This window comes from Nelusetta ayraudi, unplaced genomic scaffold (genome assembly GCF_046127955.1).
Source record: "Nelusetta ayraudi isolate G7.1 ecotype Tasmania unplaced genomic scaffold, CSIRO-AGI_Nayr_v1 ptg000011l, whole genome shotgun sequence".
NCBI lineage: Eukaryota > Metazoa > Chordata > Actinopteri > Tetraodontiformes > Monacanthidae > Nelusetta > Nelusetta ayraudi.
This window is the reverse complement of record NW_027466061.1, coordinates 3118071-3139684: the sequence shown is the minus strand read 5'-3', so window position 1 is coordinate 3139684 and position 21614 is coordinate 3118071. Positions and strand designations below refer to the sequence as shown.

At 41.6% G+C, this 21614-nt stretch overlaps 4 protein-coding genes and 1 non-coding gene across 5 annotated transcripts; 3 read left to right on the top strand and 2 right to left on the bottom strand.

Moving 5' to 3' along the window:
• Positions 1–1421: 1421 nt before the first annotated feature.
• LOC142884434 (zona pellucida-like domain-containing protein 1) lies at positions 1422–7641 on the bottom strand. The gene is made up of 11 exons (XM_076020026.1): positions 7518–7641; positions 6265–6371; positions 5679–5905; positions 5429–5613; positions 4351–4423; positions 3730–3827; positions 3382–3462; positions 2898–3069; positions 2542–2659; positions 2423–2443; positions 1422–1587 (listed from the first exon to the last, which is right to left on the bottom strand). The coding sequence occupies exons 2-11, from the start codon at positions 6356–6358 to the stop codon at positions 1433–1435; spliced, it is 1224 nt and encodes a 407-aa protein (XP_075876141.1). The 5' UTR covers positions 6359–6371; positions 7518–7641; the 3' UTR covers positions 1422–1432.
• A 2949-nt stretch (positions 7642–10590) lies between these two features.
• hist2h2l (histone 2, H2, like) lies at positions 10591–11907 on the bottom strand. The gene has a single exon (XM_076020022.1). It carries the CDS (start codon positions 11755–11757, stop codon positions 11377–11379), a length of 381 nt encoding a protein of 126 aa, XP_075876137.1. The 5' UTR covers positions 11758–11907; the 3' UTR covers positions 10591–11376.
• A 121-nt stretch (positions 11908–12028) lies between these two features.
• Positions 12029–12923, top strand: h2ax1 (H2A.X variant histone family member 1). The gene has a single exon (XM_076020021.1). It carries the CDS (start codon positions 12105–12107, stop codon positions 12489–12491), a length of 387 nt encoding a protein of 128 aa, XP_075876136.1. The 5' UTR covers positions 12029–12104; the 3' UTR covers positions 12492–12923.
• A 3683-nt stretch (positions 12924–16606) lies between these two features.
• LOC142884427 (heat shock cognate 70 kDa protein) lies at positions 16607–21118 on the top strand. The gene is made up of 9 exons (XM_076020020.1): positions 16607–16717; positions 18059–18268; positions 18486–18691; positions 18774–18926; positions 19035–19590; positions 19711–19913; positions 20111–20309; positions 20408–20640; positions 20721–21118. The coding sequence occupies exons 2-9, from the start codon at positions 18064–18066 to the stop codon at positions 20919–20921; spliced, it is 1956 nt and encodes a 651-aa protein (XP_075876135.1). The 5' UTR covers positions 16607–16717; positions 18059–18063; the 3' UTR covers positions 20922–21118.
• Positions 19950–20042, top strand: LOC142885760 (small nucleolar RNA SNORD14). The gene has a single exon (XR_012926326.1). It is a non-coding gene; the product is annotated as a small nucleolar RNA SNORD14 (small nucleolar RNA).
• Positions 21119–21614: the final 496 nt, after the last annotated feature.

Sequence of the window (21614 nt, the reverse complement as noted above, 5' to 3'; positions counted from 1 at the left end):
TAAACAGACACATGATGACCTGTTGCCTAACAATAACGTCAACATTACCACAGGTGACCGCAAGAGGGCGCCTCAGACTACCTCGTTACGGTGTAGAAACTAAAATAAACTTAGATATAAGCAAATATAATGCCCATCCACAATATTTTACCAGCTCAATCCAAACAGTGTTTAATGTTCTAAACATAAATATACCGAGAGGCAAACATATTAATAATCCCGTGACTATATTTACATGCAACCAACGTCACAAGTTACGAATGCGGGGACACACATGGCAACACGGCGGCTACTGCGAGCAAACATCTTACACAGAGAAACGACAGACGACAATTAATAAATGTCCGTTGCCAACTCCCTCGACATCCACGCGCAGAACGTCAACATTGAATCGTCCCGACCCGGCTTCGCCTGAAGATGAACTCCCGAAGATGCGCGTAGCACTCAACAGGAAGCCCAGCTGCGCGCGGGTCGTCCTGGTCTTTCCTCGGAAAACGCTCGGGTCCTTCCGATAAGGTGACGCTCGCGTCGTTCCGTGCGAAGGCGATGGGAACAGGCGATTGGTCTCCCACATGACAGTGACTGGTTTAACCCCGACCCTAATTCCAACCCTGACCCTAACTCCAGCCCTATTACCCTAGCTCCAGCCTTAAAACTAACCTCAGCCTTAACCATAACACCTAACTTCAGCCCTAACTCCAGAACTAAACCTAACCATAACCCCAGCTCCAATTCCAACTAAACTCTAAACCTAACTTCAACCTTAACCATAACTCCAACCCTGACAAAACCCTGAAAAAAAACAACACACAAGTTTTTCTGTTTTTTAGGGGGGCAAAAAATGATTAGTCGCAGAACAGCTATTATTTTATATATTTTCACATAATTGACGCCCACAAAAAAAGACAAAATGCATTTTTTTTTATTGAAAACTCAACATAAAAACAATGTACCGTTGCTTTAAAGGAAACATAAAAAACACCATAAATAGCATGCAAGCAAACAAAAAAAAACCTTCACTACACTACCCATCAAACAAAGTGTGATACAAATGAAATGTAAAACATTTTTTCAAAAAGTTACCATAGCTTATAACCTTAACCTTTCTGTGTTCTCCCTGTGTCCCACTCTCCAGCTTCCTCCTATAGTCCAGAGACATTCACATTTAGCTGATTAGCATCTCTAAAACTGCCAACAGCTTTTTTTTCCCCTCTTAATGCTGCCTGCAATGATCTGCTGACTTGTCCAGGGTACATACCAAAGACAACTTGGTGGGGCCCTGGGAACCTCCCAACCCTGAGTTTAATTTAAAGAAGACAAAAAATAAAATAAAATAAAAAAAAATAGATAAATGGTGTATAAAGATACCAATTCTGAACACCAAATACACAAGAATCTTATTCTTCTGCCAAGGTAAACGTGAGAGAATGAATCAGGACAGAATTGTTTTGTTAAAGGGGATGTTGGAGTTCCGCTTATGGTGAACAATGAAAGCCACCAGGGCGACGCAGATGGCACCTACAATCCCTGCAACCACTGAAACCACCACCACCACCACGCTGCTGTTCACATCCGTCTGTTGAGCACCTGTGAAGGAGACAGGCACCAGATATCAGAATACAGAGTGTGTTGAGTGTCAGGCCCTTTTGTTTCCTGTTCACTCAGATGCTAATGTCATAGCCAGCTGATGACACCTTAACATGGTCCTACTCAGTTATTGCTTGTCAGCTGTAGCAAAGTGGATTAGACCAGGACAGATAAAATAGGATTATTTTTTTTCTCATTTCTAATTTACATAACCATCTGAGAAAAAGCCCATAAATACACCACCTGGAATAGACTGCCCCCTTTGAAAACACACGCGTTCTCTCTGTGACATTTAAAATGGGCCAATCACATTTATTTAATGTCAGTTAAGAGAGAAGCGCTGAAATGCAAGTCTTATAACTCTGCTGCCATTGAATCACCTACAGCGCTAGCATATACTACAGATCTGCAAGTCGTCCTCCTGCAGCAGCAGGAATCATTGCAATTAAACTGTGGATTTGCTGTGATGTGTCAAATAAGGTGACAGTCAAAAATACTCTTCCTATTGCATCACCTCAATCAATGGGAATTTTGTTTGTGTGGCAGAAGGCTTTATTCCCTGTGAAGATGCAACACCCACAAACCAGGGAAAAGAAGAGACTTCTAAAGGGCAGGTATGCAATAGATGCCAAATACAGAAGACAACAGCCTGACAGTGTTGCAGAATGGTGGAGAGCAAGCGGGTGGGAGAAAGAGACAACTGCCAAAGGTTTTCAAAGTTGGATCTGCAAGAACTGCGAGCTAAAATCTCAATAATGCAGCTGCTGTTGGAGTTTCTCATCAGTTCTAGCTCCTTTACCTCTTAATATAGTAAGTGTGTACAGTGTGAGCATACCTTCAGATGGTCCCAGATATGCTACATAAAAAGGGGGAGAAGAAGGTTCAGATCAGTCAAAACAAAAGCACAAGTTAGTTTCTAGTTTCCACCTTAATGTCATTAGTTGGAATTCCTACCACGTTCCAGGCGTATCTTGATGGGGATGGAGGTGACAGTGGCCATGTCACTCACTTGGGTGCCTTCATTGTCAGAGGTATCACGCCGCCTCCTGTTGTTGGTTACACTGCTGCAGTTCTGCAAGAGAACGCAATGGTTTTTACTTTTATTTTGGTCAGGGAAGTTTTCCTTGCAAACATAATGAGATGCATCGTTTCTCATATGCAAGGAGGCTCTCTTGTAGCAGCTTTCATTGGGAGACAGGTCAGGCTATTAAATAGCCACAGCTTCCTGCTCTTTCTCCAATGCACATCATCAACATTTGGGTGTTGTCAAAACTGTTAGTATCTATGCTTTGTAAAGAGGTGAACCTAACCTGATTTAAAGTGGGGCAAAAAGAATGTACACACAGCCTAGTTGCACAGTGCACATAGTAGGTGGAGACTGTTTCTTCCATGCTTTGAATAAAGCGGAAAGTCTCAAAGGAGAAGCGGGCAGTCTGCTCCTCGCCATTGACTCCCATCACTGTTTGACCATCCCGATTACACCTGGAAGAAACATATTGAAGGACAAAGTGAAGTTTTGTCCAGTTTGTCAAAGTTGATGAGCAGATTTCAGTTTAGCAAGAATTTAGAATTTTATAAGGATCTATTATGATTTTGCACTGATCAGACATTTGCAATTAATCATCAAAACAAAGGATGCGACGAATCTGTCCTTTCTAAAGTGGATCTTTCTGTCTCCCTCTGAGAGATGGACATTGCTTAATATCAAACAAGTTAAATGTGAAATGTATATTCAACGACTCAGCCCATCAAAACACTACTTGGGAAGTGGGCACGTGTCACATAAAAACTCACCCAATAAAAAGATCATGAAATGTGGTGTCGGTGTGAAAGGGCAAAGCTGTGGCATAACATCGATCTAGCAGCACATTGAATCTGCAAAAAAGAAATCAGGTTTTGGGTTGTTTATTTTATCCAGGAAGGTAAGGCATAGTTTTGAAAAAATCAAACAAAAACAAAATAATTCATATATGACTTCAGGACACCTATATGTCACCCCAGTGAGTGCTAAACATTGTTACATGTTTATGTTTAAATTAGACATTCCTGATTAAAATATTGTTGTTGTTTTTGTTTAAATCACATTCAGGCATTTTAAAGATGCGTGTGCTCTGTTAAGAGTTTGAAATGAGTTTGAAGTACCTATTGGTGAGGTTGGATGCCTTCACCTCGACAAAGATCCTGGTCTTAAGCTCAAGGCCTTCTGTAGGGATTCTCAGCATGGAGGAGTAGGCATTATCCTTATGCACAAAAACACAAGAGCAAAAAGCACAGTTAAACCCTATTGACTGTACTGTTAGGACTGAAGGGTACAACACAAATATTGGGTGGAACCCTGTGTTTTTCTTGTGTAGACTGTAAACAAATGCCAAATAATGAGTCCATTAGTGTCCCAGTAAGCCGTGTGTGAGAGTGAGTCAGTAGTAGTGAGTCATGGATGCATAAACACTTCGCACACACACAATCCTGAAAGTGAAACACATGTAAATCTGTCATGAACGAATGTTTTGCTCTGTGACATGCCAGAATGTCCTCTGTTCAGCGCAGTGACATGATTATATAACATGTATGTTCAAGGTTTGTGCATGTTGCACTAATTAAAATGATGATGATGGTAAGATCACACTAATTTGCACTCAGCTCCAAGTTGCTCTGAACAGAACAGTCCTCAGGTCAAGGGCCTTCCTTTAATGAGTATTTCTTGGGAATTGTTTATTCCTGTTGATGAGTTAAATTGTTTCCACCTCCTGTTTTCAATCTTACCGTGTAAAGTCGCATGCCCAGTGTGCTGACAAAACTCCCGTTGGTGTCTCTGACTGCCAAGCTGGCCCCGGCACTGTTGGGGAACGGAAGAGGAGTCAGCAAGTACAGTGGGAAAAACCCAAGATGTCCAAAAAAAACCAGGTCACTTATCATCTAATGCAGAACTCAACACTTCACACTTCACACAAAAACCTCTGAAACTAGACACAGAGTAACAGACACCTGTGTGCACACTGACTTCTTATGAGGCCTCACCAAATATGGCAAAATGCGGTAACGTGAGACTTTCCTTTTTCATTACACGCTTAAAAAAATATGACACGTGTCCCAATGACAGAATACTATCTGCATACTACTGTGCATTTATCTGCGTACGTTGTAACACAATGCTGATTACATATGCAGTAATATCGATACTATAATTCTTCCAAAGGCCCAAAGGCCAAAATGGGACAGACAATGTGCTTTCCTCAGCAGGATACATTTAGTATAGAAGCTTTTGTAAAGCAGCGGCAAAACTTTCCAGCAGAATGATCTCATCAAATTTGAAAAGATGGACAACACTGACTTCATCATGCCAGTTGTGCCAAGTGTGCAACAGGGAAGATTACCTGTGTGAGTGACTGAATTCAATTTTATCAAGCTGATTTTGTCGACCGTCAAAGATTTGTCTCTGTTTGCTCAGCCCAGGGAATTAGAGCCCAAGGTCTGCGACTGGTATCAGGACCAATTGGCAATGCACTCTTTGTGTTAAACTCAACTCTTGCCAAAGGCAGTCGTGTGTGATGCAAAAACATAAAAAAAAAAAAAAACCTTCAGTGGTTTTAGATCTGATCTTTGTAAATTGCCAATTATAAAGCAAATATCCAAGACAGACTGAAAATAGTTTTGGAATTTTTTGAAAGCCTGATCAGCAAGATTTGACTGATATCTGTACCATCCCACTGCCTTGTAGGATTAAGGAGAAAAAGATCTACATAGTTCATATATTTATTTATATGAACTTGGAAGTGAGTGCCCTGAAAGCCTGTCTCAAAAAAACAGCAGTGTTTAAACTCAAAGTGCAAATAACACTTACACGCTCATCTGAGTGTTGTTGACCAGATACTGCAGTGGATAATGGCAGGAGAACTTGTACATCATCTCTTGGTGATAGGTGACGGATCCTGCTCCAGGGTCCTTGGAGCAAATCATGCCCGAGACAGTGATATACTGGACGGTGGAGAAGTCTGCAAAAACTCCTGTTCCCATCGCGTCTGTGACCTTAAAAAAAAAAGAAACAAATAGGAGGAGCAGGAAAGGAAGTATTTCAAATTTAAAGAACTTACCACCATATTGCTGGAGCAGGCAGCGATGCCTTCCTCTGTGATGGAGAAATTGAATTTGAGGACAGGAGGGTCAGCTGTAAAGTCAGGAGTTCCTTTACACTGTTCTTTGGAGTGCACCGAGTTGAGGGATAGCAGCGTTTCATTGTATCCATTAAAGTAGATTGGACACAGGAGGATCTGGATATCCAGTGCCTGAGAGCCACAGAGGACCTGGATGTCTGACATAGCTGGACGGAAGAGAAAATGAGGCTGAAATTAACATCACATTGTTCATTTTCATATTTTTTTTTTTATTCTACCTTAATTTTAAATTGAAGTGAGTGATTGTAATCGCTCAAAAAAGAGAAATATTCCATAAACTAAGCAAGTAGCGCTTAATTATAAGGTAACTAACTGCCATGTATTCTTAACATCCCAAAAACTTTGGATGTTAAAAAACATCCAAAAATCATTAACAAATCCAAAAAGTAAGGAACATAGCAGCACGACGACAATTTGCCTTCACTAACAAGTATATAAATTCAACATGTGGAAAAGAGCAGGAAAGCGCAGACGATAACTATAGGCACTGACTGGTGTCTCTGACCTGGAGCTCTGAAAGTGGAGTGTCCAGTGCAGGCATTTTGGCCGTGGGCAAGTAGGAGTGTGGTAAAATGATATGTAAGTAAGGCCAGCCACATTGTCTTCAGAGTGCTGTGAAAAAACAAACACACAGAAAAACTGAGAGAAAAAAAAATGAAAAGAGCACATTGTGTTTGGATAGTGTCCAAAAAAGGTCTGGTAGTACACCCTCCACTGACTGACCTCACATCAGACAAGGGGTGTGATAATATATCATTGTTGGTACAAACAGTGCGGCTGGAATGACACACCAAAAACCGTGGTTCAGTTCAGTAGAGGAACAAATGCTAAATGTTAATCTGCAAGTTAATCTGATGTGTAAACAGGAATGTGGATGAAACATTAAACATAAAACACACAAAACTGCACACTGGAAGGAGAATATTGCCCAATGAATAAAAATATTCGGAAATGAACAAAATATAAATCTATACAATCATTCAATCATTAACAACTTAAAAATTTTAATCTTTTTTTCTTTTTTTTTTGCTTTTTATGAAAATAATAAGACTAGTTGCAATGTCACTATTTTCTTTCTCTTTCCATCTTTGATGTAATGGGTAGTCACTGCTTGGAATGAGCACACCCTGGACATTTTAGAGCGTGAAGATATCTCACACAGGGAAGCCAAAGTGTTCTTCAGCAGACAGCTGGTACTAAAAAGTGATTCGATGAACCGCTTAATTTAATCTGCATATTTATACAAAATGTAACTTTTAACGATGATTAAATTAGAACGATTAGGATAACTACATTTCTAGAACAATATAAATTTAGGCAACTTGATGCCTAAACCTATGGCTTTATGAGAAAAATGATCAGAAAATGAACAATAAAAAGTTGAATCCCTGCAATTATCAAAATTTAAAAAGAAAAATTGTTGATGTTCAAAAGTTGATGAATTTGAACAATGTTGAATTTGTTATATAATTCTATATTATTTTATAATGTTGAATTTGAACAAGTAATAATTTAAATATTCTATAAAGTGAGTTCATAATATCGTCCGCAATATCCTGTGAAAACCAGTAGCAGCTCCACCAACATCTAAATGAGACCTTGGAGTGATTTAAAACAGGTATCAAATGGATAAACAACACCAGTACAAATAGGTGGTGTCAGCTTTATAGCTAGTCTCTAGCAGGAACTCTCCAATTATAACTCACAGTTAAAGATGTTGCAGTAGACACAACATGTGGCAGGAGACTCGGAGCTTACCGTGTGTCAGTGGCCACTGTGATGCTCCACGTCAGAGTGCCTGGACTGACTTTCCTGGAGCCTTGATTTATACTGGCCTCGTTTCCAGCCAAAATGAGTTCACAGGAAGCCCACGGAGAAAAAAGGGGTAGACGCGTAGAGCAACACAAGACGCATGGATTGTCTGACAGCCAAGGGACAAAAGACCAACCATAATGTAGGGCCGTTCTTTTGGTGGAACGTAATGTCAACTGAGCATGAATCAAAGTGTGATCGCTCACCTTGACTGCACTGTTTCTATAAAGCAAGCACCAAAATACACCTTAGGGTGCATACTTAGACAAACTCATTGAAAAGATGTTTTTCATTAGAAATTATTTTGGTCACGGACATTATTAGTTCAATGCAAGATAATTTGAAAATTTACAAGGTCCATCATCTCAAATAAACACAATATTCGATGTAATATTTATTAAGAGAGCTCAAGATCAAGTAAAAATAATTTAGCTGCCTGTGCTTAACCCATCAATACATCCCACTGACATGACATAACCAATGCATTATTACATATCTAATTGTTTCACATGTATTCATGGCAGAGCCCCTCAACAGGTCTCTTATGGACTCCTTGTCCCTTTGTGCCATTTGTCATCTTTAGCCAGGGGCTACCTCTCTTTGGAAAGTAGGTCTCCAGTACACACAGTATAGGAAAGGCACACCCTGCCAGACAAAACCTTTGACAGCTGCCACCTGAACCATGAACCCCCACCACCAGATCCCTTCCAGGAACCTTGATAGCAAGTCCAAACAATGGAGCACAGATGGGCTTACAAGAAGCTTAGCATTAAACAGAAGTTCTTCCTTGCCTTTTTTCCATTCAGCATCTCTAAGTGCACCTGAGTGGATTATTAGCCCCAGATCACCTCAACAATCTACTTGTACTTTATGTCTTCAAAAACACAAGGTATTCATGAGTCTGAGCCACCTGAAATTGCTCTCGTTTCTTATTTGGTTTCTCTTACTTGGCAAACGAGGCTCATCAGTTGGCCAAATTGGAATCTTGTCTTCGTGATGTCAGAACTTGGATGACACAGAATTTCCTGTTGCTTAATTCCGACAAAACTGAGGTCATTATATTTGGATCGCGAGAGAGTAGGGACAGAGTTTTTGATGGACAAAGTGGACAAAGTCAGGACCTGACCTTTAATTCTCATATACAGAATGTAGGGAGGTCAGCTTTCTTCCACTTAAGAAACATTGCCAAAATTCGAAGTTTTTTGTCCTTCAAAGATGCGGAAAAAATAATCCATGCTTTTGTTACGTCTAGGCTAGATTACTGTAACTCGGTACTAGCAGGATGCCCAAATTCATCCCTTAGGACATTACAGTTAATCCAAAACTCTGCGGCACGATTGTTAACCGGAACTAGAAGGAGGCAGCATATTACTCCAATTTTAGCTTCCTTGCATTGGCTGCCTGTCAAATTTAGATTCTAGTTTTAACTTACAAAGCTCTTCATTCTCAGGCTCCTTCTTATATTAGGGAACTCATTGAACTTTATCATCCTCCAAGAGCCCTTCGCTCTGAGGATTCAGGTCTTTTAGTTATCCCAAAAATTTCTAGAGTTAGATCAGGAGGTAGGTGTTTCAGTTTCCTGGCACCTCTATTTTGGAACCATCTTCCAGCCTCGGTGAGGGGGGCAGACACAGTTAGTTTATTTAGGAGTAGACTTAAGACTTTCCTTTTTCTTAAAGCTTATAGTTAGACTCCATCCACTGTCAGTTAAGCTGCTGTAGGCTTACGCCGTGGAGGGAGATCTTTCGCTCCCGTTACAGGGATCGTTGCTCTGTGCAGGCGGAGCCTTTATCACTCTCCTCACCCAATCAATCTTTTACTCTATCCACTCTGTCCAAGCTCTCATTATGCTTTGTACAGTATGCTCGATATGCATGATACTGCCGCAGTCTCTGTGTCCCCGGCAGGTGATGACCACTGCGCCAGGAGCTGGATTGTGCTGTCCTGGGGGTCTTGCTGTCATCGCTTCATCCCACCGCCACGCTTAAGACCTGGACTTGTCCTATCCGGGGGCCCAGTTGGTTCTCTCTGATTGTATAAAGCGCTTTGAGACGCCTTTGGCTGTGATTTAGCGCTGTACAAATAAAAGTTTATTATTTATTATTATTATTACTTGGTGCTGTACCTATTTTCATGTGTTTGAGGGAAAATCAAGAATATGCCAGTGTAAGAGGCCAAAGGTGTTTTTGGGCTATTGTTTTAAACCACTTTAGAGGCATATTTCCAAAACAGTGTCAACAAACTTTATGAGGGTGTGTATTCATTATATCTTTCATCCAGCTGAAAGGTGACTAACAAGCAAAGTCATACATCAAGTTTTCTTTCAAACAGACTTTAGTTTGTTTCAAAATCAAATTTATGGTATCTAACTTTGTTTTTTTTAATATCCAAGAAAAAAACCCTAATGTTTTGTTTATTTCTGTGTAAAGTCCCTTTTGTTAACAAATTTGTAACCTGATCTGTATTAGAGAATTTCATTCTTTTTGGTCTGCCAACTCGAAACAGCTGTTCAAACGAATTTCTGGAGTGTGAACACCTGGTTGGTGATTTGCAGACTGACTGAATGCCTTACAAACTTACTAAATAAGGCAATATGTCTGAATTTAGTGTAATCTGGCATAATATTTTTGTTCTGTTAAGATAAACTGTTTTTCAGTTACTACAGCTACTACTTGTTTAACACTGTGTGGCTATATGTGCCCCCCCCCCCCCACACACACACACACCCCTCGCCCCCCCAAAAAACAAAAAAAAAAAAAAAACTGCACCATCGTGGTGGTTCCGTCTTTCAGTTCCCAATTTTCAAAAGTACTTCCCTCCTTGGCATTCTTTGGATCTGTTCTAACACACTAAACCACTTACCATCTGTATACAAATGATATGCTGGACTTGGATCTTTGCAAACTAAATTAGTGTTTGCTGTGAGCTGGCCCACAGCAATTAATGGTATGACTTAATTTATAAACCAAGCACTGAATAAATTATTCTATTAACAGTTACAAAGAACACAGCATCAATTATTTCTGCATATATTTATTGAATATTAGTTTAACACAATCAGCTGCACTTTGTCTGCTCACAATGAGGACCTCACATTTTTAAGGCACAGTCACAAATGCAAGTTTAAAACTGACAAGCCCTGATCTGGGCCTTACTTTCACAAAAACATCTATCATGATAGGTTTTTTTTTTTTAAAGCCCATACCTTCATTTTAAGACAGGCTGTGTGCACTTGAGCATATTTGCAAAGGGTTGGAATAAAATAGCAATCCCTTTGACAATGTACCAGACTTTTGACAGCCTATAAGACGGATATAAAACAGTCCCAAGTCAGGGCAGTTAATCACAATATAACCAGAAAGAGAAGCAAAAGCAGGCAAACAATTCTGCTCGACAGCTGACAATTACTCCGACTAGTGCATTCATATATAAAGGACAAGGCTTGTTCAAAGCCCATGTCAGTAACATCTTACTTTATTGACTTTAACTTTTAAAAAACATCAAAAAGCCCAGCCAGGGAGTTAAAAGAAAGTGCCTACATATCCTTCCAAACTTGAGCCCTTGGGCCAAAAGGCCTCAAAATGAAAAAAAAAGGAAATTGTGCCCGGAAAAACACAATTTTGTTATTATCGTTATTTTTGCAGAAGGCTCACGGTCATGGAGCTTGGTCACAATTCTTATGTGGCGCTGGTGTACTTGGTCACAAGTCTTATTTGGAGCTGGTGTACTTGGTCACAAGTCTTATTTGGAGCTGGTGTACTTGGTCACAAGTCTTATTTGGAGCTGGTGTACTTGGTCACAAGTCTTATTTGGAGCTGGTGTACTTGGTCACGGCCTTGGTGCCCTCGGACACGGCGTGTTTGGCCAGCTCCCCGGGCAGCAGCAGGCGGACGGCGGTCTGGATCTCCCTGGAGGTGATAGTGGACCTCTTGTTGTAGTGCGCCAGGCGCGACGCCTCACCGCCGATGCGCTCGAAAATGTCGTTGACGAAGGAATTCATGATGCTCATGGCCTTCGAGGAGATCCCTGTGTCCGGATGCACTTGCTTCAGGACCTTGTAAACGTAAATGGAATAGCTTTCCTTTCTGCCCTTTCGTCGCTTCCGGGTTCCTTTCTTCTGTGTTTTGGGCATGGCCTTTTTGGTGCCCTTTTTGGGCGCTGTGGTTAATTTCGCTGGATCAGGCATTGCTTCCGGTTTCTTCACTTGTTGCGCCGACAACCCCACCGACGGAGTACCGTTATAAGCGTTCAGCGTTTGCTATGTGAGCCGTGTCCTATTTATAACATACGTATGTAAATCTGAATGTGCCGTTGCGACTCTACGATTGGGCAGCCCTCGTTCCAGCGCACGGAATTGCTGGGAACAGAAGCTTCCCTATTGGTCTGCTTCGTCCGACTTCAACCGGCCAATCGGAGAAGCTCTCCCGAACAACATCCCTTTGGTCCCAATAACATTACGTAAAGCTCTCAGCGTTCCTGCCGTCGTCGTAAGGGATTTCGTTTGGGATACCCAAGTCTGTATTTTTTAAAAACATGTCTGGTCGAGGAAAAACCGGAGGCAAAGCCCGAGCCAAGGCTAAGTCCCGCTCCTCTCGCGCTGGGCTCCAGTTCCCGGTGGGCCGAGTCCACCGACTCCTGCGCAAGGGGAACTATGCGGAGCGCGTCGGCGCCGGGGCGCCGGTGTATCTGGCGGCCGTGCTGGAGTACCTGACCGCTGAGATTCTGGAGCTGGCGGGGAACGCGGCTCGGGACAACAAGAAGACCAGGATCATCCCGCGGCACCTCCAGCTGGCCGTGCGCAACGACGAGGAGCTCAACAAGCTCCTGGGAGGTGTGACCATCGCTCAGGGAGGAGTGTTGCCCAACATCCAGGCTGTCCTCCTCCCAAAGAAGACGGAGAAACCGGCAAAGAGCAAGTAAAAAGAGGGAGAGGGGAGAGAGAAAGACTGCTCCCACAGGCCCCTCAGTCAGTCGGGACAAAAGGTTCGCCTCAGCGGCGGCCATTTTTTCATATTCGTGTTTTTTTCGTTCTTTTTCTGAATAATGATCTTTGAAGTAACGGACAGTGTTTGGTGTTGCTGTTTCTTACAATGAAGTAAACACTCAATTCTCCACTGGGACTATTCCGAGACAGCCGAGTCGCCCCTTTGAAGCTGCTTGCGTAGAAAATGGAGGACGCGTTCAGCAAGCTGGGAATGACGAAGGCCGCAGAAGAAAAGGAAAAAAAATAATATTTGAAGACCAATTCTGCAAGGGATAGTCGTTTTAATGTCGCATCGCTGCTTTACAAAATGTGAAAATTGTTGTATTTATGTCATGTTTCAATAAATGTTCACTGGCAATTTGGGAAAAGGTAGAATCCAGTCTTTGTTTTGTTTTGTTTTTTTTGTGCTAGGCCTCATTTTCCTCCTTAGTGAGAGAACACAGAACAATATCTTGGGACCTTTTTGTGGGATGAACATATTTTTTGATTGGAATGTAGATGGAGGGCAGGGGAACAGCTGAGCACGGGGGAGGGGTCAGAACAGCACCCCTCACAAGTATACAGATGCATGAAATTAACCCAACCATTAGGAACAGCATTTTAATCAATGCACAATGGTGTTCATGCAAATGTTTGTATTTGCAACTTAATGTATTTTTTCGAGGGACATTTGCAGCAATGAGGAGTTTCGGGTTAACATGAAGGTGTCATGGTTGGTATGAACAATTGGGGTAGTTGTCTCCATGGCACGTTTCCTGCTATGTTTGCTTACATGGCAGGGAGAGATGCATTGCAAATGTAAGGCTCTCACACCTGATGGTGTGGACTATTTCAGTGGCAAAAAATAAGCAAAATTCTCCTTTCTCCCAAATATTCTAATGTGAATGAAAGTGTTGCTTGGCTCTCTGATTTATTTTAGTGATCTAGAGATGTTGCAGATTTGTAGACAAGTCTCCTTGTTTTGTCTGTTAGCAGAGAAAGTCTTTGGACTGCCCTACATCACACCAACGTTCCTCTGTCCATCAAGTATTGGACCTAAATTTGTCATAGCAACGTTAGAATAAAACTACTGCATAGAGAGCAATCCCTGCGCCTAAACATTAGTGGTTTAAAGAAATAGAATCAGGTTATAATAAATACTGATACCAGTACATTTGCCTTTATACACTTATACAGAACATTTTTTTGTCGAAAGAAAACAAAGTAAACATTTTTAAAGGGCAGCCTCATTTGATTCTTTGATTTTGGGAATTAACGTGCAATACTGTTTTAATGAAACCATTTCACAATTCCTTACTTTCTCTGTCTGGCACCGACATCTGACACAAAACACATTTTAGAGCATAATGAGCACATGTGAGAAGCAAGACAGAAAACTTTGAGCTCACTTTGGGACTGTGCAAGATCTTCTTGTTAGGGAAATATATTGTTCCATAGATTTCCCTTACTATTAGAACATCTTCAGAGGATCTTCCATCACAAGAGGTGCCACCACCCAGAGGGTGTCCTGGCATGTATACCCACCACTCTGCAATAGGCCCGAAGACACTTTCCTTTCCATATGTATGTGTGTGTGAATGACTTACTTACAAATCTCTTGCAACAGTATAAATCATCTTTAAGTGAAAACCTTTTTCAAGTAACCAAATGAAAACTGACCTCTTTTCCCAATTATACTCTGAGTGAACAATACATCTGTTTCCAAACAACTGTGTTTAAAATATTAGAATCCAGTTATTTAAATGTGTGGTTTGAATAACGATGTAAATCTACCTACTTGCAGTTCATTCTCATACTTGATTCGAGGGACTGTGAGAAATTTCTGGACTTTTACGTTTGAGGATCTAGTTACAATTCTGACGCAAACTACATCATCAAGTCGAATGGCTCATGTAGCATCGTTTCCAGCAGGGGGCAATGTTACTCAATCATCAGGTTAATGACGTTCACTTAAAAAAAATAAAATAATAATAATTAAAGGACTTTAGTTGGTTACGATAATACTTGATAACGAATTAATTTAAGCCAGTTCATTAGTTCCGAGTATATGGCAAGTGTTGGTAAAACGTTTAATTAAATTGTGACTATTATTGTAAGAGTGGGCTTTTGAAGTATTTTCTTCAGAGATTTACTGAAATAAATAAATAAATTGAATGTGTAATTATTCTTAAATACAAAACCCAGACGCCTGTACTCGCAATATACAGTATGTCGTATAACCTAGTGCCTGTTGTCTTTCATGGAGCAATGACAGCAATATTCCTAAATCGAAATACATTATTTCCATGAAACTTGCACGTGGTTGCAGGTGACAATTTTCTGCAGCGGTCTCCTGTCATTACTTGCAAAGATTTCTGATGGTTTAAAAGACAGCAGATACCAATACTGACTTCTTGTCTATCACATAGGAGTGGAGTTACAGCTGTGAAGTATTCTTAAATAATACTGTAAACAAAATTGCTAAATTATGTGAATTGAGGTGTAAATTTCTTAAATCATCTCGACTTCAAATGCTGCATGTCTGCAGCCACCTACTCCTTTGGGAGTAGACTATGCAGCAATTCTTTTTGTACAAAGCTGTGCTGTTGGCATTCTAATTCAGACCGTTCTCGTCATCTCAGGTGCTTGCACCTTTCCCACTTTACTTGGTGAAGATCTGCTGCAGTGGGTTTATTGCCGGGGGTGGTGTATTGGAAACAGTAGTAGGTGTTCAAGACTTGCGGGTGCAGTGGAAAAAATATCTTGAAGTTCTGCTGCTCCATAAATAAATATACAAAAAAAGAGAGAGAGAGAGAGAAAAAAAAGAAATGCTGACTTCAACATTGCTTTTTATACAACATTTTTGCTTGTAAATATATTGTCAGTATTACTGGGGCGCAACATTTTTAGCATGTTACTATTACCAAGATTGGGTCACTGTTTCAAACTGGCAACAAGCACATATCAACATCCCGTTGAGAGATGTTTGGTTTGGTTTTACTGGTGCAGTCTTTCATCAGCTGATACAGTAGACCATGTGGGCATTTGCTCTTTCCTACTGGCTTACCCAAAGGAGGTCCATAAACCAATGAGCAAACAGAGCAGCACTGAGTTTCCAGCACATTCTGCATCATTCCACACGTTTCCGTCCGGCGAGTCGTTGCTCTGATTGGCTAATTTGAGGCAGCTTTATGAAAAAGGGATTAGTGATAAAAATAACCAGAGAAAGTTCGAGGGCTTTCCTCGGTGGACAGATGGCGCTAACCACCATTGTTACACCCGACTACTCTCTCATGTTCATATTATGCTTCTGCTGCCCGACAACGACTATTACGTTTCCAGAAAACACATTACAGTATTTCAGTGGCGAGTGCCCTCAGCCATTATTGCATTCTCACCACTGATCAGGTCTTCAAAATCTGCTTAGAATTACTCTGTCCAGCATATGTTTACTCGTTCAGTCAAAAGAAGTTGCTCGAGGATAAAAACGAAACAAAACGCTAAGCAAATTCATGGTGTGCTCGGTAAGTTTCGTTTAGGAAACAAACACTTGGAGCTCTAGCTGCTCTAAATGGACAGAGGAGTATATTGTGTTTTCATTGTTCCCCCACCCCTGAAAATGCAATATCATCCAGCATTCAAACAGACAACTCAAGTGCCCTAACCTTGTAGGTAAAAGATCGAATATATATGTTCAATTTAATGAAACGCGTGTGAGTATTTATCCTTTGCAACATGAACTGAATTAGTCAAGCTTGCTTGCTCTGAGCAGCACGTAGCCCCTTGTGAGTTTCATTGCGAGCCACTACCTCTTGATTTACAGGTGCCTTTTTAATGCAGAAAACAAATACAAGTTGTAAAAAGAAACCTAAAAGTGTGGTCTATCCTTAGCAATGAAACAGCCATGGATTTATGCCTGTAGTATGGCTCTTGATCCGATGGGTGAACGAGCTGCGTCTGGGAAAGTGGGCGGGCCCTTTAAAGAAATATCTAGCTGTCATTGGTGCATGGTCGTCTAAGACTTAAAGACTCGACATCTGATTGGATGGATGGCCGGTAAGCTATGACCCTCAACTACTGTTTACACCGCCTCTCGCCACCACCCACTGGCATAAAAGGGAGCCAAGTTTGCCGCAGTCCATCTCATCCCACCATCAGAGGGAATACTCGACTCATTAACAAGGTAAGATATATATTTTAAATATTCTTATTACTTGATTTGTTTAGCGTAGGACTGATGAGCTGATTTTGTCACAATACCATCACATATGTCATCTGCCAAAGCGATGCAACCATTTATCTGACCATTACATAAATTGGCGTTTAAGAATGGAGGAAGTTTCTGTAATTATTTCAGTGTACATACGCGGCGCATGTCACGTAAATTAAAGCATTTACTAGTGTGTCAGCATCCAGGGGCTCAAGCTGACGGTATTTGCCGAGCAGCTTGGGGGAGGAGGGCGTTGGGCTTTCGCGAAGATTCTCGATTCCGGTCATCCCCCTTCAAAATCAAAGTATGTTTCCAAAAATAGTTAAAGATTGATCGTTTATGTCAAAGCAAGATTTAAATATTTATGAAGCAGAGTTATATGCTGTGCCTACAGTTTGTAGCCGCGTAACAGCGGCGTCGTCGTTAACCTCCAATACCATGTATTAGCTAAATTAAGGGATGGTCACATTCTTCAGTTACGTAAATATGAACAAAACACGTCCCCCCCCCACCCCACCCCTCTCCAAATGGGATTGACTCTTAAAAAAAAAAAAAAAACAACAACAACAACAACAGCATTATATGAAGTATGGGTTAAATAAAACGTATTTCCCGTAATGATCTAATTTTTATTTGTAGCTGTCTTTTCTAAACTTCCTTTTTGCCCCAACGTTTCCATTCTGTGCCGCCTTTCATCTGTTCTTTCTCCTTTCAAAACTATGTTTTTGTGAAAGTATGGCTTTAATCACAGATTCAAGTAACAGGAAAAATACATATGTATTTCTAAATACCTCTATAGGCAAATAAACCGAATGGAAAATGACTTTATAACGTGAAGTGAAAAACGTCATACTGCCAATTTTTAGTGAATACAACCTTCTTGCAAGGCAGTACTTGAAATATTTGAATAACAAACCTAGGCTGTACAGCTTGTTGAAATCATAAAATCACTCTTCAGGTAAGCCTAGAAGATTAGAATTTGAATTGCACCCTCTTTATAAAGTATGCAAAATAAACTGGTAGTGCTTAAAATGCACCCAAAACAAAAATGATAATCAAAAACCCCAGAGGGAAAATGTCACATTTGTGTAGTTTACTGCATTGTGTATCGAATTGTGACGGTGCAATTCTGCTTGACTTTACGATTGAAATTCATTCATTCATCTTCCATTCCCGCTTATTCCCGAGCTCAGGGTCACGGGGGTCTGCTGGAGCCTATCCCAGCTATCATAGGGCAAAGGCCTGGACAAGTCGCCAGTTCATCGCAGGGCTATTATTGAAATTAAAATGTGTTTTTCTCATTTCTTTCTAAAGGCAACATGTCTAAGGGACCAGCAGTCGGCATCGATCTTGGGACCACCTACTCCTGTGTTGGTGTGTTCCAGCATGGCAAAGTTGAAATCATCGCCAATGACCAGGGCAACAGGACCACACCCAGCTATGTGGCCTTCACAGACAGCGAGAGGCTGATTGGGGACGCAGCCAAGAATCAGGTTGCCATGAACCCAACCAACACAGTTTTTGGTATGCCCACACGCCACACACAAACGCCTCGTTTCCTGTTCTTTGTTAGTTATGTAACTTTTCTGTTTCTTGTTTCACCCATCATGTTATAAGAGGTCAAGTAATTTAAACAGTTCAACTACATTGGGAGGCTTGACTACTTGTTTGCCATCATGAATGGACCAATTGCTTTAATAGTGTTTTTTCTTATTTTTAACACATATTTATTTATATATAGATGCCAAGCGTCTGATTGGCCGCAGATTCGATGACGCAGTTGTGCAGTCAGACATGAAGCACTGGCCATTCAATGTGATCAATGACAACACCCGCCCCAAGGTGCAAGTTGAGTACAAGGGCGAGTCAAAGAGCTTCTACCCAGAGGAGATTTCATCCATGGTGCTGACCAAGATGAAGGAAATTGCTGAAGCCTACCTTGGAAAAGTATGTTCAGAATATTTGAGTGAAGCATTATGCAGATTTTCTTAAATGTCCGCTAACAATGAAATCTTTTTCCCTTCCTAAGACCGTGAACAACGCTGTGGTCACTGTGCCAGCCTACTTCAATGACTCCCAGCGCCAGGCCACCAAGGATGCTGGCACCATTTCTGGCCTGAATGTGCTCCGTATCATTAATGAGCCAACAGCCGCTGCCATTGCCTATGGGTTGGACAAGAAGGTAAACAAAACTCTTGCTCAAACCAGTAATCTATGACTCATTTGGCTACCAAATGATGCAGTTATTCCCGTTGAGCTCTTAATAATAATGACACTTGTCAAATTTCAGGTTGGGGCTGAAAGGAACGTGCTGATCTTTGACCTTGGCGGTGGCACTTTCGACGTGTCCATCCTCACCATCGAAGATGGTATCTTTGAGGTGAAGTCCACAGCTGGAGACACTCATCTGGGTGGAGAGGATTTCGACAACCGCATGGTCAACCACTTCATTGCTGAGTTCAAGCGCAAGTTCAAGAAGGACATCAGCGACAACAAGAGAGCCGTCCGTCGTCTGCGCACCGCCTGCGAGAGGGCAAAGCGCACCCTGTCCTCCAGCACCCAGGCCAGCATTGAGATTGACTCTCTGTACGAGGGAGTTGATTTCTACACGTCCATCACCAGGGCTCGCTTTGAAGAGCTCAACGCCGACCTCTTCCGTGGCACCTTGGACCCCGTGGAGAAGTCTCTGCGTGATGCCAAGATGGACAAAGGACAGATCCATGACATCGTGCTGGTTGGCGGCTCCACTCGTATCCCCAAGATCCAGAAGCTGCTCCAGGATTTCTTCAATGGAAAGGAGCTGAACAAGAGCATCAACCCAGACGAAGCTGTGGCCTATGGAGCCGGTATGTGTACTCTCAGAGTGATTGATCTCAGATTGCCTGATTGATGTACATGAATCATATTGCTGTACTGCTTTTTTTTGGTTCAAATATTGAATTTCTTTCTTTTTTGTGATTTAACAGCTGTCCAGGCAGCCATCCTGTCAGGTGACAAGTCTGAGAACGTGCAGGACTTGCTGCTCCTGGATGTGACACCTTTGTCCCTGGGTATTGAGACCGCTGGAGGTGTCATGACTGTCCTCATCAAGCGCAACACCACCATTCCCACCAAGCAAACTCAGACCTTCACCACCTACTCCGATAACCAGCCTGGTGTGCTCATCCAGGTAAGGAGAACGTTGTGTTTTTATCATTTGTCCGTTTCGCTGTGATGATGTTTGTTCCTGCCATTCGTAGTTTCCACCAGAGGTTGTAAAACCAAAGATGGCCAAAACCTTCCTTGGATGTCTGAGCGAAATGAAGGGGGGTGGATGGTACTGCAGTGACATGTATACGGTTTATTAACTCTGGACAACTTCACCAGGTCTATGAGGGTGAGCGTGCTATGACCAAGGATAATAACCTGCTGGGCAAGTTCGAGCTGACCGGCATTCCTCCAGCTCCTCGTGGGGTTCCCCAGATTGAGGTGACATTTGATATCGACGCTAATGGAATCATGAACGTCCATGCAGTGGACAAGAGCACTGGAAAGGAGAACAAGATCACCATCACCAACGACAAGGGTAAACTAGAAGGAGTGGTTGGAATACAGCTGCTGTGAAAATTGATCCAGCGGTTGAGTAGAGACTAATTATGTGCACCCCTTTTTTTTTTTTGGCAGGTCGTCTGAGCAAGGACGACATTGAGCGCATGGTTCAGGAGGCTGAGAAGTACAAGGCTGAAGATGATGTCCAGCGTGACAAGGTGTCTGCAAAGAATGGCCTGGAGTCATATGCTTTCAACATGAAGTCAACTGTGGAGGATGAGAAACTGGCTGGCAAGATCAGTGATGAGGACAAGCAGAAGATCTTGGACAAGTGCAATGAGGTCATCGGCTGGTTGGACAAGAATCAGGTTGGTATTTTGTCTTTTAAAAACCAACAAAACCTTTGTATAAATGTAGAGAAGTAACTCAAATGTTCCCTGTGTTGCAGACTGCCGAGAAGGATGAGTATGAACATCAACAGAAGGAGCTGGAGAAGGTGTGCAACCCCATCATCACCAAGCTGTACCAGAGTGCAGGAGGCATGCCTGAGGGTATGCCTGATGGCATGCCTGGTGGCTTCCCTGGTGCTGGTGGCGCTGCCCCTGGTGCTGGTGGATCCTCTGGACCCACCATCGAGGAGGTCGACTAAACATGCCATCATCTCCATCGCAAAAGTACATTTTAAAAAGTACATGCAAGAGAGAAATTCAATTGTAACAAGGATCCCAGGATCAACTATTGCTTTTTGTGACACCAGGGAACATTTTAAGATCTAAACATTCACATGTGTTATTTTTTGATTATGTCACTGCCTTGGCAATAAAAATCTTGTGTTGTTGAACTCTTCTTGCTGGTTTGGTTTCTGTTCAAGCTTTGTGAATTACTTGACCTTCAGTGGATCATCAAAGATGCTGCCATTTCAATTGTTAACATTAGTTTCTGTATAACATTAATACTACTACTACTACCATTACTACTACTACTAATAATAATCTAGGTCATCTTTGCTCACTGCTCAATTACTGTTATTAGCCTCTATAGCGTCTACTATGTCAACCAATTTATGTAGTTTTTGTTTACTCTGATCTTCTGTTTTTATTTTTTGGACATTACTTAGTTGAAATGATCTATAATATTGCAATTAATAAGAGCAATAATAACACAAAAAACATAACACACACAACACAAATATATAATATTGAATAAATTCCTCTAATTTAAACTAGAATTTAAAACCAAACAAAAAATGTCAATTTTGTTTCTAAATTGAAATAGGTTTGAAGTTCAAAACGGGTAAATACAAGTAAAAGCTACTGCGTGTGTGTGTTAGAAAATACAAGGC